This window comes from Grus americana, chromosome 2 (genome assembly GCF_028858705.1).
Source record: "Grus americana isolate bGruAme1 chromosome 2, bGruAme1.mat, whole genome shotgun sequence".
Lineage (NCBI taxonomy): Eukaryota > Metazoa > Chordata > Aves > Gruiformes > Gruidae > Grus > Grus americana.
In genome coordinates this window covers 94,761,419-94,779,422 of record NC_072853.1, presented here as the reverse complement: position 1 = coordinate 94,779,422, position 18,004 = coordinate 94,761,419, and the positions used below count along the sequence as shown (strand labels likewise).

Below are 18,004 nucleotides of genomic sequence, written 5' to 3'. Positions count from 1 at the left end.
TAAGGCCTTCCACTTTCCTCTTTAGGAGTCTGAAAAGGAAAATGCTTTCAAACTAAACACTCCTTTCCCCCAAATGAAGTCTCCCAAACAAACAGGAACACCCTGCAAGTCTATTGCTCTGTCACCTCTAGTGGAGAGCACAGAATCTTAATGTGTGTTGTGAGAAAGTCACTGTAAGACAAGAGTATGTGAGGGTGAACAAGGAGGAACACATTTGTCTGTGAACATTTGATCTCTGCATAATACTGTCTTTGGAAGATAAGTTTGAGCATTATAAACAGGTGGTTTTTTGAGGCTAAGTAACGTGGTGCCAAGTTACTGGGAGCCAAGAAAATCTTAGTTTGGAAGCCTGCAGTGGTAGTTGAGTATTTATGTGGCCATGCTTCTGCTCAACCTATTTTATACTTTTCAAACAGACAAAGGTTAGGGATGGGGAAAGAAATGTATGCACCAGTACTTCTGCTCAGTGTATCTCATACTTTTCACACACATAAGGGGTATGGAAGAGTAAGAAATGTTTCTGCAAGTCTTAATGCCCTAATTTACAGAGTCACACAGAGCTAGTCAAACCAGTTACCTTCATTTTTATCCCCTGATTGACTGTGGCTCTCTTCTTGGTTGCTGGTGTCCTCACTTAGTGTAGTATGTATAGTAGCGTCTGGCTCTTCAGCCTCTTCTTCAGCAGCACCCTCTAGCACTATGTGAGGGAGAAGGGAAAAAGAGAAAGGGAATTAAGTTTTTCTGGAAGCCATTTTAGCAAAATAAGACTACAGCCCTTTAGTTTGAGGGCTCCCCTGACTGGTGTGTAGGTCTGATGACAGAAGCACCTAAACAGTGCCAGTGCAGCCAAGAGAGCTTGGGTTCCCAGCTGGGCTGCGAGATGCTGCTGCCTCTGCCAGTGTCGAAACCTGGGCAAGCAAAGAAAGGGAACCATTACCAGCTTGGTCCCCAGTATTCAGCCAGCAAAAAAAGAAGGGAGACAACAAGCTAGCACATCACTGACTGTCATGACATTTGATTAAGAAGTTGGAAGAATATTCTGCAGCTAGAGAATTTAAGTAATTAAATTTCATACACACATTCCTCCCCTCTTCTCTTCTTGGAGGATTAACATTTACTCCAATACATGAATTCATGGTGACCTTTTTCCTCCTTCCAGCAGTGGTGAAATGACTACTGAGGTTTCTGGGACCATTTGGCACATTCCTCACACCCACTGCCCAAGGTTTCCAGATGAGTTGAAGACATAAGCAACCATCGTATGTGCTGACAGAATTTCTCCACACCCCTTTCTGAAACCACAAACTTATCATGCTATCGTTGGGGTTTCAGGAAGGATGCCTGTTCTGGCTGGAGAATGACAGGGCAGTTAAACATAATTTTTAGAGGTCATGGGGAATGATCAATGCATGAGAAAGAGAGGTGTTCTCTGCCCACGGCAATAGCCTCTGGAAAAGGTTATTTGTAATATGGAAAACTACTGATACATTTTTAATGGGGAAATACACCTTTATAACCTCACAAGCAAAATAGTTATTTCATTATGGAAACAAACACACTGTGGACATTTCACCATCTCAGATTTGCAAATTGCATCCAGCAAAGTTCAGACAGGTTTCCCTTTTTTCAGAAAGCAGACCATCAGCTTCAAACTGCGGTTAACTCGACTGGGTTTCTTCCTTTTAAAAATCCCTGTTGTCAAGGATGACATGCAAATCAGTCATGTAACACATCTCCAAATGCTGTCTGAACAGCATTTGCAAACAATACATGACTACATTATCCCACCTACTGACATTTTAGAGGGCACAGGAAAAGGCAGACAAAGAGAAAGGACCCGGCTCGTGTCAAGCAGTTCCTCATTTCACGCAATGCCAGGCAAAGCAGCAGATTCAAGCTTCCTACGTTTAACTGCCGACCCTCTTAGGAGCGACACACAGATGGCTCGCCACAGTGAGCCAGCGCAGTCTAGAGACAAAACCTAGGATACGACTAAGCCCAGTGCCTCAGACTCTGGGTAACATCAACTTCTTAACAAACACTGTTTTCAATTTGCATCTTCAAAAACAGACAAAAAGACTATTTTTATGCTATCCTGAACAACTCAAGGTAACTCTTCCCTGGTCATTTTTATACTTTTCTGCTAAAAAAACCACTAGTGGTCCCTGAGACACAGGGATTTCTTGACCCAAGGTCAGGCCAAGCACCCATCCTTCTGTATTTCTCCAGTAATTACGGAACCTTGTATCTGTTTGTCTTTATTTTGCTTGTTCTTAACTGTTATAACTTTGCTCTTATTTTGTTTTCAAAAAAGGTCCATCTCATTCAAGAGCATCACAGTAGTTTCTTCCCCCCCCCCGCCCCATCTTTTTTTAACCACTTATGTGGCAGCTGACTTAATTTTGAAGAGAATAAGCACAACAGTTATTTTGGAGACTAGCCTAAATCTTCTAAGTTGCTTGCTGTATCTGCTTAGTACCACCAAAAATAAGGACCAGTTTAAATTATTTGGAGGGATTTCTGATAAAACAATGCAAAGAAGTGCTTTAGTCCTTAAAAAAACCCAAACAAAACAACTCTTCCTTCCAAACTAGACCTATTCATTCCTCTTTCAGTCAATACCTAGGACATTAATGTCACCACTGATTCATCCTGGAAAAAAAATCAATCTATTGTGTAACTGCGAAGACTTCTGTGTTGGCCAAGGTAACTTTAAGATAGCTGAGGAGCTTCCCAGAGAACTAGAGTCGGAATTCCTAGTGCTGCTTTTAGCAACAGTGAAAATGGGAAATGTTCATCACGAAGAGAAGAAACAGTCATACATGCACACATTAACAAACCTACCTCCTGGTTTAGAAACACCTGCCTGCTTGTTCTCTGTTCTTCTTTCATGGTTTCATAGAAAACTATGTATTGTGCTATTACAGCCTTTCATAATTTCTATGAACCAACAGTTATTTTATTTCTGAATCTAAGTATCTTCCTGCTAACGCAAGCAAAGATGTATAGTCACAGATCTTGTTTTTCAAACTGTTTTCTGTACCCTACATTTTCGTATTATGGAAGCAGTTGAAAGATTGCAACTTAATTTCTGCAAGAATAGGTATTATTGTTGCATGCTTCTATTTACCTATGTGTTTTCCACTCTCTTGCATGAAGCAAAAATGCACCGCTGAAACAAAGACAACAGCATGAGCAGCACACACCGATTTCAGAGGCATAACTTTCTATTTGCAATAGGACATAGAAACAATAAGAATACTGGGCCAAATCACTCCTTCCTGTGGGAAAACCCGTGGCAGAGCACATTTAGGCAGAAATATACTGAGAGATTTCTCTTGCAGCTTTTTTTTCTTCAGTCTTTTTTTTTTCTTTAAATAAATGCATTGCCGAGGATGGGAAAGTGTTTTTTTTTTCCACAGCACCTATGAAACTCCTGGAATCAGACAGGCAGCAACCAGCACGGATGGATGCCCTATGCCATGCTGCCTTCAGAAATGCAAGCCGCCTCAGCTCACACCAAATGCCCCTGCTAGGAGGTCTTGCTGATGGAGCCTTCTTCCTCCCTCTCCCCAAAAGAAAACAAAGACCTCCAGAAAAGAGGAAAAACAGGAAATAAGCTGGCAAACAGTGCAGCCTCAGGTTGCATTCAACATCGGACCAAAGCCTCTAGGAAACAGGGAAGTGGTCACAAGCATTCAAGTCATCTTTTACTTTGAAGAAACCCCCCCAATGTCACAGTCATCTTCTGTGAAAAGGAGCAAAAGCAGAGAGCAAGCAACAGAGTGAAAGCGCTGACACATGGCTGGGCGGGGGGGCAAACAAAACAACGCAGCAGCCCTCTTTACACAGCCACACCAAGACACCTGGCTCTCCTACAGGAATGTATCCCCTTCACTTGATGATGTGGCTGAAACCATAAAACTGGGGAAACTTTGACCCCACAGAGAAACCTGAGGGGCCTTTAGCTCCTGCTTCTGACAGAGGCCCACCCCTGATGTCCCACACAACCAGCTAACGGGAGAGTCACTGAGAAAGCAGAGCACTAAAAAAAAAAGAGGAAAAAAAGCCTTGTTGCTTCCCATTCAGTCTGTACAGGAAGACACTTGCTAGACCTATTTCCTCCTTTGGGATAAAGTGTGACTCCACTGTATGTTAAAGCTGAGCCCATCAACGGTTACTTCCCTCCTTCACTTATGTGTATTTATTTGTATTTAATTTTCTTGTTTTAAGACCACTCTCAACAGTTACAGCTGCTTCTCCTTCTGGTGAAGAGCATCACGGATGAAGCAAAAAGGAGAACACGGGCCACAGGGGAAGGAAGAAGAAAGGAGAAGAAATGATGAGTCTTCAGAGTCACAGTCACTTGACTTGCCGTCGAGAGGCGGCTACAGAAGCACAGAGCAGCACGTCCTGGCCCCGGGAGCCGGTACAAGTCTCTGCTCCAGATTGCTCCACTGTCTTTGCACAGGAGCTCTCCCTTTGGAATAGATAGGAAGAAACACACAATACAGGCAAGGAGGGGGAAAACCTGGTGTGTAGCACAAAGCTGCTCATTGTTCTGCCTTCCGAAAAAAATCCACATTAACGTTAAAGTAGAAGCTGTGCGCTAATTGGGCCAGGGAAAGATTAACACTCTCAGCCAAATACTTTTATTAGTTTCATTACACATGCTGTAGTACGTAGTACAGAACACGGGGGGGGAGGAGAAACAGGGGAAACAAATGACAGTTTTAGGAATGTGCACCCCCACACACATGCATTTCAAACCACTTTTTCCCGTGAGGCCCAAACAGGAATCCTGAGCCTTCTTCATCATTTCCATCTTAGCAATGCTATTAGCTTACTCAAGGCTTTCCCACTGTTTTTTTTCTAAGTGGTAGAAAAAAACCCAAGGATCATTTAAATAAAGGCCAGACCTTCTAGTATACAAATTTAGACGAGAACATAACTTCAAAGAGGGATATTGCATTTGAATAAACAAAAGTTTGCCGTTTACCCTTGAGATTATAATACCTAAGAATTGTTAAACCGCGCTCCAAAGAGTTTCTGATGCACTGGTCTCCTACTAAGCTTCTACACAGAGGAGCAGATTTTACTCCCAGAGCACATGGTGACACTCTCAAGCACAAATGGTCACTCCCACCCCAAGAGATGCGCACAATCACCCGCACTACATTTTGAACGTGATTTTGCATCAAAGCTGGCAGAAAGAGGGTGAAAAGGCGTTGTGTGGGAAGAAAAAAGGGTTAACACTATTCAAAGCACTGCCTCAAGGCAAAGGAAAACCAAACGAAAAAAGTTTTCCCAACTGACCTTTTTAATACCAACTCTGCCCTTGCTACTGAAGTGTTGGTGCTGACTCGGCACCACAGCGGTAGAGATTTATACTGGCAGCGTCACCTCGCTGTCACCACTGCTGGAGCACCAGTACAGAGCAGCCTATGGGGAAAGGAAGACAAGCATAAAAAGAAAGACAGTGGCATGGGAGTATCTGGTGGTCGTTCTTTCGGTAAAAACCAAGAATGTTACTCCAAAGGTTTTGAACTTGTAACTACTGTTTTCTTCTAGGGAAAAACATAACCAAACCAAACCCTAAAAGACAACAATCAAAAGGAGCAACAAAGGTACTCTCTGAGCACTGAAAGACAGACTGCTCATCTTGCTATGAACTCTCTGAGCTATCAGCAATACAATTCTTTTACCTATGTTAGCGCATGTGTAATACTTTGCTGCCTAAAATAACCCTACAAATCCACAACATTCGCATGCCTATTCTTACCTAACATGTACACAGACAGATACACCCAGACACAGAATAAACAAGCGAAGCACACACTCATGGACATGCCTGAAAACTGAGCTAGGGACCACCTTCTGTTTTGGGGGCTGGGCATGGGAAGAAGTGCCAAACAAGAACAAGACGACCCCCATATTTCCAGATTATTTTGTATACCATTGCTACAACACCTAACAGGCTAAATTTTAAATATTCAAACATATTTACTCCTCCTGTTTTATTCCCTGTATGCATGATAGGATATGCATGCGCATTTAGTTTTCATGTATGTTTTGAAAGTCACCTTCTTACGGACTTCTGGACCACTAATGGTCCTCAGGACTTTGGCTTAGACGAACAAAAGCATCTCTCCATAAAGCATACCAGAATCTGAACTTAGTTAATGCCTTAAGCAAACAACAACTCTGAATCACCATGATACTCTGGTGTTACATTGATGTAATACACTGACAACAAGGAAGCTACGCTAACGTAACAGTGAGATGCCGCACCGGTGAAGCAGGGGTTTCCTGGATGAAATTCACCTACATGGTTCAACTGGTTTACAGCAATGCACGGAGACACCAGGCAGCCCTAATATAAAATGCATTCATACCTGTCTTCTTGGCTCTGCGCTTGATTTGCTGACTTGAACAGGGCACCCATGTTTGCTCCTCTCGCAAGCACTGTGTACTGTGGGAACAGCCCTCGTGCAGGAGCCTGTGGTCTTGCTAGGCTAGAAAGGAGAACCAAGGCACATGCTGCTCCAGCACCGAGACCGAAAGCAAAACCCAACGGCCCCTGGCTCCTGAGAGAAAAGCCCAGGTCTCCGCCAGCATGCTCCGTAGGCACCTCAGAGGGTTTGAGCCAAGCCTGCACTGAGCTCCCAACCAGCACTGCCATTCTCAGGGATGGCAGTGCCACACAAAATGCACGGCACCACAAGAGCTGCAATAACATGCGGCCGCATTTAGGCTCAACAGACGCTGATGAATTTTGAGATTTTCTAACGCCTTAGCCCTCCTCCCCCGCCCTGACCAAAGAAGTATCTACGAACTGTTCCTCATCCTCACTGTTCATATCAGCTTGTGGGTGAGCACCTGGCCCTCCAGGAAGCCTTTGTCACCAAATTGCAGTCAGCTTCGAGAGCTTGTTCAAGCAAAAAGGATACTGAGATTTGAAGACAGCCTAACAAACCTGGGGCTACGAGCACCACTTTTAGACACATGCGAAAAAATACAGTCAGGACAACAGCAGAGTAAAACAGGCAGCTGTAAGCAGACATCCCCCCATTTCTTCCCACACAGACAACTTGAAACACCCCTCCATCCTCATCCTTGCCTGCCCGCGCAGCCATCAGGAGGTGCGTGGGGAGGCTCAGCTCCCCCCAGTCACCAGGAACCACAATGCTGGGGGAACATGGGACAAGACAGGACTTGGGCCTTACCCAGCACATCCCCTCCCCTGCGCCCTCCCCGCTGGCTGAGGAGGGACACAAAAGCAATACTGTCTGTCCTTATAAGCTCTGCTTTGCATGTGTTCGGGGAGTGGGGACAGCTGTGTGGACGGCTTGCAGAGTTCCAGGAAGTCGATGTGTTTCTTGGCTTTGACTCCAGTTTATTTGCCTTAGATGAAGTGGCGACCCGAGAAAGTCCCTTCGCATCCCCCCCCGGGCTGGCACCGGCCACAGTGGGGCGGCGCTCCTTGGGACACGGCCCGGGGTCTCTCCCCACACTAATCGGCCTTCCCTGGTACGGCCACCACGGCTCTCTCTTTGGCCAGGACTGGCTCACCTCCTGCCAGGCAAGGGGACAGCCTTGGGATGCGGTGAGGGAGAGGGTGGGAGCCTGGAGTAGAGCCAGGGACCCGAGGGAGCGGGCCCTGAAGGCTCCTCCCTCAGCAGGCAGGATGGAGGTGTCTCATGAAGGCGGGAACGGGTCAGGCGAGCGGCATCATGCTGCCTGCCAAAACCGCTGCTGCCCACACGGCCCCGAAGGAGCCAAGGACAAGGCAAGAGAGTAGAGGGGCAGGGGGAAGCCGAAGCGAGGACCAGCGGGCACCCTCATCGTGCGTCTCCCTGCCCCACAGGCCGAGGAAGGGGAGGTGCGCCTGCCCGAGGGGAGCCCCGGCTACCCCGGGGAAGCACTGCCCTGGGACACAAAACCTCATCTGCTCCTGCTGCCGCTGTCTCAGACAACTGAGAGAGTATAAGGGATGCAAAATGAGGAAACAATCCAAAACGTAGCTCTGTGGCTTTGGGGTTTTTTAATTTATTTTTGCTTTTAAACACAGCTAACTTAAAACCATGAAGGGGGGAAGCTATAGGTTGATGTCCCATCACCTACATGGCTAAGCGAGCACTGTGCTGAGGGAACGGGATACTTGTCCAAGAGCCTGAGGGGTGAGCTAGACGGATTGCATTTGGAAGAGCCAGATGGAAAACATTTCTGAGTAACAGAGAAGAAAAGCGACCTCCCCTCCAAACAGTCCTAATTACAACACTCTGCAGCTCTGACTGAAGAGAGGCTGCAGGGACGTGGGGCAGGCAAAGCGAGATGCTGGGCTTGGCCGAGTAGCCGTGACGGAGATGCTGACATCCTCAACAATATATGGCCAGTCTAAACCACGGGATATCTTGTCCTTTTAAGGTGGGCCAAGAGCAAGCATCTGTGCAGCAGCAGCACAGCCCCAGCCTGCCATCAATAGCCCCTGGTGTCGCTGAAAAAACAAGGGCTCCTGTGCCATACCAACTGGCTTTGCAGATGCCCAGGCACCCGCCCCGAGAGGAGACAATCGGTCTGGTTGTTCCTCTGCACAGCATCGCAGAAACAAGAAGGAACAGTAATAACGAGAGGAAGAAAAGCCACGAAACCATGCGGCTGGGCTGCTGGCTGGCAATTGGCGCCTGCAGCTGTCGGGGAGGGAAGGAGGGGAGGAGGGAGGGCCCATCCCTGTCCCCATCCCTCGCCCTGATGGCCGGCAGCTCAGCCAAGGGCAACTTCGGACCTGGGACTCGAGGTGAAGGTTCAAAGCAAATCTCTGGAGGGAGAAACGAGAAGACGTTTCGCCCCCTCACACTTGCTCTGCACACGTAGCCAGAGCTGTGTGCATGCAGCAGGACAGGTTCAGCAGGGATTAGAGAGGGGCAGGATGAATCACACTGAGGAAGATACAGAACATCTCCTGTGCTAGTGCCCTGCTTCTTTCACAGCACCCCGGTTGCAACCCTCTTCCTCCAGGACAGATTTAAAGAGGGCTTCACAGAGGGCCTGAATGCATGGGCCATTTTACAAAAACTGTTCTGGAAATAGGGTAAGCTAAAACAGGAAAAGACTCTTTCCTTTCAGAGTAACTATGTCCCACATTGCATTTCACCACTGTAACTGCATCCACGTGCTAGTAAATTTCCTTGTGCAGGCAAGCCCAAGCGCGAGAGCATCGGTTTGCTTACCACAGAGCCCGCAACACATCCTTTATAGCCCGACCACACTGTCTTTGCGGGAGATGCCAGTGTGCTCTCAGCTTGCAGCATCGTACCAGGTAGCACACCAAAACACTTTACGCTTCACGAGATAATGCAGTAAAATGATGCACAACATGAGGAAAGACAGAGTAGAAATTACTGGGATTAAAACTCATTTCCTGGCGGTAGCATTGTCACCCATCATGATTTTATCACAAGCCCTGTAAAAATCTGATGGTGTTACATTACTGCACAAAAATCTCTAGCTTTTTTTTTTTTTAAGCCAAAGTTCTAGTCTTCCGGGTTGTGAAGAAAGGACAGAAACACTACATGCTCAGCAAAATACAAAAAGCAAATTAAAGTGAACAGATTAATTTTAAAGCCTCAAGCTTTTAAGGATAACCATGATCTCAGATGCTCACTCAACCTGTAATTTCATAACACACAGGGATAGCAACACAGAGCATCCCCTCATTACACAGCATGTTTTGTAGCCTGGAACATATACCTTCCAAAACTAAAATAGTTTTTTTCTTTTTTAGAGGGAAAAGAATCACAACATCTCAGCACGTTTCTGACATTTTATTTAAAACCCAACACAGCTGCACTCTAATGCTCCCTAAAGATGAGAACCTCTACCAAATTACCAAACTCATTTTAAGCAGAGAGAGATTCAACATGCAAATATTTTGCAGAGAGAATGATTCAAGAGTTTGCAGCTCTTCTCGCTGCTCCTTTCCAGGGAGCATGACTCGCTGACAGGATTAACTACTGCCAGGCTCACGAAGCTGGGAGACAGCTGCCACATGGCAGCCATTTATTACAAAGCTCCACTCCTCTAAAGTTAGGAAAGAGGCAGACTATTTCATCTGTGTTATCAGCAGGGTTCCTCTGCTCCGCAGGCTTTAGTGACTAGGCTTTCTCTAAACAAACACCTCCTTTTCTCCCCCACCTTGTTAACATCATTATCTTCCTGTCTTCTGTTTCTGGTCAGCACAGGAACTATTCCCCCTATCCCACTCTCCAAACAACAACAACAACAAAAAAATCTATAATCAAGACAATTTAAAATGTTCAGAAACACATATACCCCCCAAAATAGATTTTTTAATTACAGAGTTTTAGCTTGAAATTTTAAGAGGGGAAACCACATGCCCCAGGGAGGAAAGAGAGATGTGCTGGAGCAAAGGCATTCAGAAGTATGCTGTACAACCCTCACTCTCCCATTCACCCTAGGAGGCACCTGTCATGTCAGCCTCAATCTGCAGCATCCAAAGTGGCTACACAACTTTTTCACGAGCAAGATAACTTGCAGCGCTCCTTCCTAGCTCGTATCTCCATAGCAGGCAGACCCTGAGCAGATCCACTAGCCAAAGCCACCCCGCTGCCTCACACTGTATGAGGCACAAACAGGTCTCAAAGCAACCATCTCATACAATCTCCTAAGGACGGGAACAGATACACACCATCTATATCATCTCCATGTGATGTTAAACATAGATGACCATCAGTTGCCATTCTCCTGTTGTTCTAAACCGGAGATAAGAGATACAAGCTAGCTGTTTAATTTTACCTGGGGTTATTCTAGATATATATTTGCCATACATGCCAGAGTACCACAAATCACTCAAACTGAGGTTTAGTGCTTCCTCCAGGTGAAGGGAGAACCCAGCCTTGAGAAAAACATCTCTCTCCCATCACTGATGAACAAGTTGCCACAGTCTTGTGAGCACACCCACTGCCTTATAGCAGCTGGGCAGGTAGCCGTCAGGGTTGTTTGCAGAGCTCTAAATACTGAAATACAACATTTCTTTCATGTTTTAGTTAGGTAAATTAATTACAGCAGTAGATGGTGCTGGCAAGCCTCTCCGAGTTGAGATCCTCACAGGAAAGCCACTAGGAAAATTTTAAAAGGCAGTGCTACTTGCCAATGGTACTCTTCAGCACGAGTTTTCTTTCTATTTTGAAGTACATACAGTGAAACTAACCTGTGGGGGGTGCTTCCTGCACACTGACAAAATGAAACAGCATCTGTTAATTTTCATAGACTGCAACACACGTGCAAAAAAAAGGGCACAGGGATCCAGTTCAACAATTTCTTATGGAATTCAAAAGTCCCTCAGCTTCATCAGATGAGTACAAGAAGACTCCTCAGAAAGGACGTATCTCTCTGACTTGAAAAAGATGTATTTTCAAAACAAGAACTGCATACACACACATACACAAATCCCCCCTTCATCCACAACCACATCCAGCTGCTGACCTTCCAAGTTCCTTGTAGAATATAGCTTTTGCTCTGGGACTTTAAAAGCCTAGCAGGCATTTCTAAAGGATTTTACAAAGTACACAGGCCCGGCCTTGTAAAAGCTCATGAGGAATCCACGGAGGTCATCGTGGAGCTTAGACAGTCTGCAAGCAGCATAATCCACGTGCTGGTGAGGTAAGGAATGACCAAAGTCGGATGGACAGGCCTGAAGACTTCTGCAGCGACTGGCTCCTCCAACAATGCTGTAAACCCTGGAGGAAATGCCTGCTGATCTTCAAAGCCCTTCAGCAGGAACAGCCTTAAGTTTCCTGAACATGAGCATTCTGGTTGCAAGGCCACAATCCTCTTATGCACACAGAGAAAAATATAAAAACAAAGCAAACAAAAAACCATAAAATCCACTAAGGTTAATAACCACAAATAACCAGCGAGACTGACCCTCTACTCTGCAACGAGCTGTCGGATCCATCCAGCAAAGTTTTGATGCTCCTCGGCACAACAGCCACACGGATCAAGCAGCAGCTTACAATCTCTGCAGCTTTCCTTTTTGTATTCCAGGCAGTCTTCCACACGTGTAGACTCCTGGAACGCAATACTCAGTTGTTCGGACTAGGAGGGGATGCTACAGCCTGCAGCTGTACAAGGTGTCCACCGTAACGATATCAAGACCACTGCAGTGCGCTGCACTGCTGGCAGAATTTTAGGTACAGCCTTCAGTCGCCTGACGTGCTGCACAGGCGACCATGAGTAAAGGGGAGTCTGGACACCTGCACAGTGCAAAGAATTGCAGGAAGTTTATTTCAGGAACGCTGGGGAAAAAAAAAAAAACAGACAAAATTGTGAACACGTTTCTTCAGTAAGTGAAGTTTCAAGTTGCTATCTCTCCAGCCAAAAACGTCTGCTGCTAGTTCAAAACCACCCTCCTCTTCCAAAAAACCAATTCCACCGCTAGTGCTTCACACGTTGCCATCAAACAGATGACACAGACAATTCTTCCCACAATTCACGTATGAAAAGGGAAACTCATTTCCTTCTGCTGACTCCCATTGACATATAATATACCAAAACATTAGCCTGAAACAAACTAGTATGAATTATGAATAAGTTCAATCCAAATCTGGGTAAAGTAGTAGTTGCAAGTATTCAGCATAGAGAAAAACAAACGACAACAACGAAAAACATCGACCAAGTGGCCTGTACACCCATTCACACCCACTCCAAATTCTGCAGCAGGACGGCAAGAGTTTGCCAGTAGAACCTTGACTAAACACTTTCATATTTGCACGCATAGCGAAGCAACATTGAAATATCATAATTGGATCTATGATACTGAAATTCATACTTCTTTTCAGGAGTGATGTTCCTACGTGAACATTTTCTCAGCCATATATACATACACAGCCACACAGCCACTTTCTGTTAATTCTAAAAATGAAATCACCTTGCTTCACAGTTTTAAGTCAGTACATACTATGACAATATATATATATTTACATTAATCTTGCCAAGGTCACTTAGAATCTACTCTACAACCAGAGGTGAACGAGACCTAAAGTGTTTTAAAAGAGCCACCAAAAAAAAAAATCTGATATTGTTCTTTGATTAGGTTACGACTCTCTAAGGGAACAAACTGTATTTCTACACAATTGACAGGTCCCATCCTCTAACCTTCATATAAAAATGATGTTCATTCAGAGCAAAAGTAAAGGACACAGAAAACCTCAACACCAGAACTCAGATACTAAATAGCAGGAGCTATTTTCCACTTCCAGCGCAGACATTATCGTTTTGTAGTGAGTTTTATATGCCTTATGGAGCTCAATTGTTCAATATAAAGAGATACAAGAGAAGAATACCAATTGGGTAGCCATCTGACCTGTAGAGCAGACAAGCGTGTATCTGAATGAGTTAAAACAAGAAACTAAAAGGAGAAAGCAAGCAAAACCACCAGCTAAATATATTATTTTTCACTGTAAGGTGAAAAGCTTTTCTTAATCTACCCACTCATTTCACACATAGTAATGTGTAACTATCATTTTACCAAAAATTAGAAGAGAGTCATCACCAGATTTGTTTCACTCCTTCCTTCATCTAAACTTCAAAAGGGGTTTCTGAAGCTAGAAGATTTCACCATCCCTACTTACTGATAGCTGAAGACAGAAACTGGCCCCTTCCTCACCTGGCAGGGCCTGGCATGCCACAGGGGCTGCGGAGGTAGGCACTTCCATGAACAGAAGAGGCAGCAGCAACACGTTCAGCGTATTTGACACTTGAAACATTATTCAGTAAGGATTTGACAAAAAATATATGAAAGCTGACAAGTTCAAAGGTTCCTCAGCAAATACACTCCTTTAAAACTTCCTAAAATCTCTAAACATGGATAATTTCTGAAGTAACGAGATCTTTAAAATAGCAGTAAGCAAGCTCCCGGAAGGGTGGGATAATTGGGAGGGTTATCACACCTCTGGGGGAAGTCACAGGCTCTATCTTGGCAGTGTTTCATCCCTTCATATACCCAGGGGACTGATTAGTTCATGATAAGCAATTAGGCACCCTAGGGAGGACAGTTAACCGTCTTACCAAAACAAAAAGGCTGCACAAATGTAAGTCTCACTAGATTAAAGAAACACTATCTGAAGAACAGCGAATTTGTGTTTGTTCCCTTCTACTGGAACTAGCAAATATTACATTTTGCCTACATATGGCACACACAGATCTCAGAAATCCCAAATTTGAGCACGTACTTGCTGCTAAATTGATAACAAATGCTCTGAAGCATTTTCTTTCCCAAGACACCAGTGCTGTGATGCAGGAAAAAAGGAGGAGGGACGGAGGGGAAGAATACAGTAAATGATTAGATGACTTGAAATAGCAATCATCTCATTCATTTTAAATTCTCTTCCTCATTGTTAAAATAGTCCCCAACCAAGGATCAGCTGCAGAAAGCGGGACCTGGAAAGGCTATATATGGCTGCAGGCTGGTTGCATTTCAGAATGAAACCCCCAGCCAGCAGCAGCCCCCCCATTACCTGCCCTGCTCTTACAAAAGTTCTGGGAAGCTCCTGCCCGCCATGAGGCTCACGGAGAGGCACCTATGCACACCACAGTTCTACCCATGTTAAGCATTTATCTCTGGTGAAGCAGATGGACGAATTCACCTTTTGCCTGCCAACTGATGTAAAAGCTCCAACACACACCAGAGCTGCCGATGACGCTGTTTCTGACTTACATCAGGCCCAATGTATTTCAAAGTACTTCGACGGCTTAAAATATGAAGGAATGCTTTTCAATAAGACGACCCCCTGTTCTTTTCTGTCCTTTTATCTTTTCTTAACAGTTTGCCATCCAGTGATAGGAGGGAACCCCAGCTGCATAGCCTGAGCTTTTATCTTCTGCTGACCATGCAACAACACAAAGCTCAGTGCTGGATTTCCTGCTGCTTGCCTAAAGGGGTTGTTCAGCTTGTTTAAATATTACTTGCCTTGGGAGCCTTGGAGTTGTGCCCAAGCACTGTACTGTATCTTCCCAGCATCCATTTCAGCATGTACTTTAAAGGTCTTTAGGTTCCATGTACTATGCTCTTTCTTGCTACGGGAGGAGCCTGATGCCTCTAGAAAAAAAAAGAAAACCCACTCGACTCCTCCCTCTCTCCCCATTCCCCCCATTAATCCCCATGCCTCATTCTGTTACACAGCTAACAGAAGTCCCTCTTCATCCCAAAAGCACGCAAACATATTTAGTCCAGTAAACTGAACCAATTACAACCAAGGGAAAAGACATTCTGCTATGAAAGTCTATAGCTGGGAAGAAATCAGATGCTGTCTATCATGTACAGTAAGCTATCAATGCTCAGGGAGCAAACAACTGAGAAAGTACAGTAGCAGAAGCGGGCTTTTAAGCCGCGCTGGGGTACAGCAGCCTCTCGCCATGCTAAATTTGGGGAGTCTCCACAGCGGATTTTAGAAGAAAAGAATCTTCAAGCAGGACCTTCTCTGAATTTGCAAACTTAACATCAGGGCACTTTCTTTCCTCATTCAGAGCAGTGATGAAAATAAAACACGGCTTTTACAAAAACAGAAAGGACAATTCCAGCCTTTATGAATTCCTTCAGAAGCCCTCCTTTTCACAATTTCCGTGCCACCGAGAGAGGCTGCGTTCTGGCTACAAGGTCAGCAGGGAGATAACCTTGGCCAATAGAAACGATCTGCATCAGCCCAAAGGCAGCGCCAGGCGGCCACCCATTAAGCAGCCCAGCAGGCCTCACTGTTGACCTGTTTGCAGCCGATAACAGCTGATACAGATGGAGAAGGAGGAGATAAAAAATCCAGATTCAAAACCTATTTGTGAAAGTTGTGGACATAGCAGTTCGAATATGGAAAACCTTAGCAAATACTAAAGTTTGCGAGAACTGTCCTGTAAAAAGATGTCTCTCATATTCCACAGCAGCTGAGATGCAGAAATACACATACCCCCCACAAGCTGATGGAGAAGTGCAGTTGCGAGGAAACTCAAGGCTAGAAGTGAAAACCTGTTTTTAATCCATTTTGCTTTGCCTCAGCCTGTGGTGTACAGACTGATTTAACCTGGTGTAAGCCACGGCTGTCATTCAGAAGGACAGAGTGCCAGTCCTCACTTCAACCCCGTAGCTCCGGCCACACGTTTTGCCTCCAGTCTCGTGCCAGTCCTAGCGTTTGAACAACCACACAGTGATCCAGGATCACGGAATTGATCTGGTTTGGGATTTGCATTTGTTTGGGGCTTTTTTGTTTGTTTTTCACTTAAAAACACACACACATATAGTTTCATCAACAGCCTTCACACAGGGGAGCTGAGACATCGTCAAATTACACCCTCTATTTGAGTGAGGGATGAGAGACCTGAGCAAGAATGTTGTCAGTAACTCTACTCCCGCCGTGCTACAGTACCAGGGAAAGATGAAAAGATGTAGTGGAACAAACCCACAGCCACCTCCATCTCCTGACTCTCTTCTGCTCCCCCTCGCTCCCTTCTCTCCAGCTCAGAGCTCGCTTGCAACCCCTCTGCTGTAAAGAACACTTCTATCATCTAAAAGTTCAGAAAACCCAGTGAAAATAAGTTCCCAATAAAATAAACTACCACAATTAAAATATCTGCACCGCACCTCTCCCATGGCATCCTTGGAAGAGGGGAGCAAGAGAGCAAGAGTAGTCCCAGGCAATGAGCTAGTAATTTTTTGCTTACCTATCCAATTTTTCCTAGATCAAGGACTAGGTGTACCTTTGGCACAGTGCTAGGCACAAAACAAGTCCAAAATATCCCACTCTCTCCACATCTCCCTCAGTCTTTACATGGCTGAATTAAGCATCATTTTCAACTTGTTTGTTTGTTAACATTTGCAAATGACCCTTTCCCCATGCAGAAGGACAGAACTGACCCCCTCCAATACAACTCATACTTCATTAAGTCACATCAGTAACAATGCTGAAACAGTCTGCCACCATGTGCCACCACATGTACCAACCGCAGCTCCAAAGTCCCCGCTAAGTTGGGCAAGCAGCTCACCTGGAGTCCTCAGGTACTTTAGAAACAATATTTACAAACCTTGGGCCCTTGGACTTAACATACAGCACAGTGGGAATGGCACATATGCTCCCGCGCGGGCAGCTGACCCCCTCCAGAGAGCGGTATTTATTGTGAAATGCATCACCTTAAGGGGACAGGATGGGACAGAAGCGGAGAAAAGAAACTAAAGCTGCAGAGAGAAAGGACGTGTTGCCTGGCTGCATGTCCTCAGGCGCTGCTAGCTCACGTTGCTTGCACCATCTGATCGCTCAAAGCTAAACATGGAATGTAGGTAGCAAGTCATAACTCTGCAAAGGGCTGGAGACATGACCCATCAGCTGTTTCTGCATTATAATTATTGCACTGGGGCACAGCAGGACCAAAAGTTTGCCTGAGCAGATTTCTGTGACGCTTTGGCTTGTTAAAAATGACAAGAAAGGCTGCACGTCGCTTTCAAATTCACAATTACAGTCACTTTTCCGCAGGCCTGGCATTCCCTGTTTAAAATCCTCCATCCGCAAGAAAAGCAGAAGGCCCAGAACCATTTCGCTTTACTCAAAACAGCATTAAGAAATCAGATTTCAGAGGGCTGTGATCTCTGTCCCCCCCCCGCAAGACAGAAAGGAGTTTCACAGAGACGCAGCAAAGCAGCACTCCTGAAACTCCATTCTCTTCATTTCTAAGCTGGTCTTGGTCATTTCCCCTTCAGGCCACTTCTGCTCCCAGGCTTTCTCTCGCTCTCTTTTTATTTTTAAAGTTTCTACTACTAATAAAAAAAAATATGAAAACCTTATTGCAATACCATCTTTTCCTCGTATTATCATATTCTCTAGTGAACTGATTAATTCTCAGAGTGATCCTGACCCTCAGCTCCCACTGGGCCTCAAGTGATGCAAACGGTTTCTTTCAGCTCTTCCTCCATTTTATTTTTGTCCTAACATGCACCAAATACAAG

At 45.2% G+C, this 18,004-nt stretch overlaps 1 protein-coding gene across 12 annotated transcripts in view; it reads right to left on the bottom strand.

Annotated features, from left to right (window-relative positions):
* RREB1 (ras responsive element binding protein 1) overlaps nucleotides 1–18,004 on the bottom strand; it is a 126,268-nt gene that overhangs the window by 68,211 nt on the left and 40,053 nt on the right. For 4 of the 12 annotated variants that reach the window (XM_054817124.1, XM_054817133.1, XM_054817123.1 and 1 more), the window contains one exon: nucleotides 578–697. In XM_054817124.1, the coding sequence (XP_054673099.1) occupies nucleotides 578–697 (120 nt within the window). The other 8 variants (XM_054817125.1, XM_054817126.1, XM_054817127.1 and 5 more) reach the window with 5 other exon arrangements.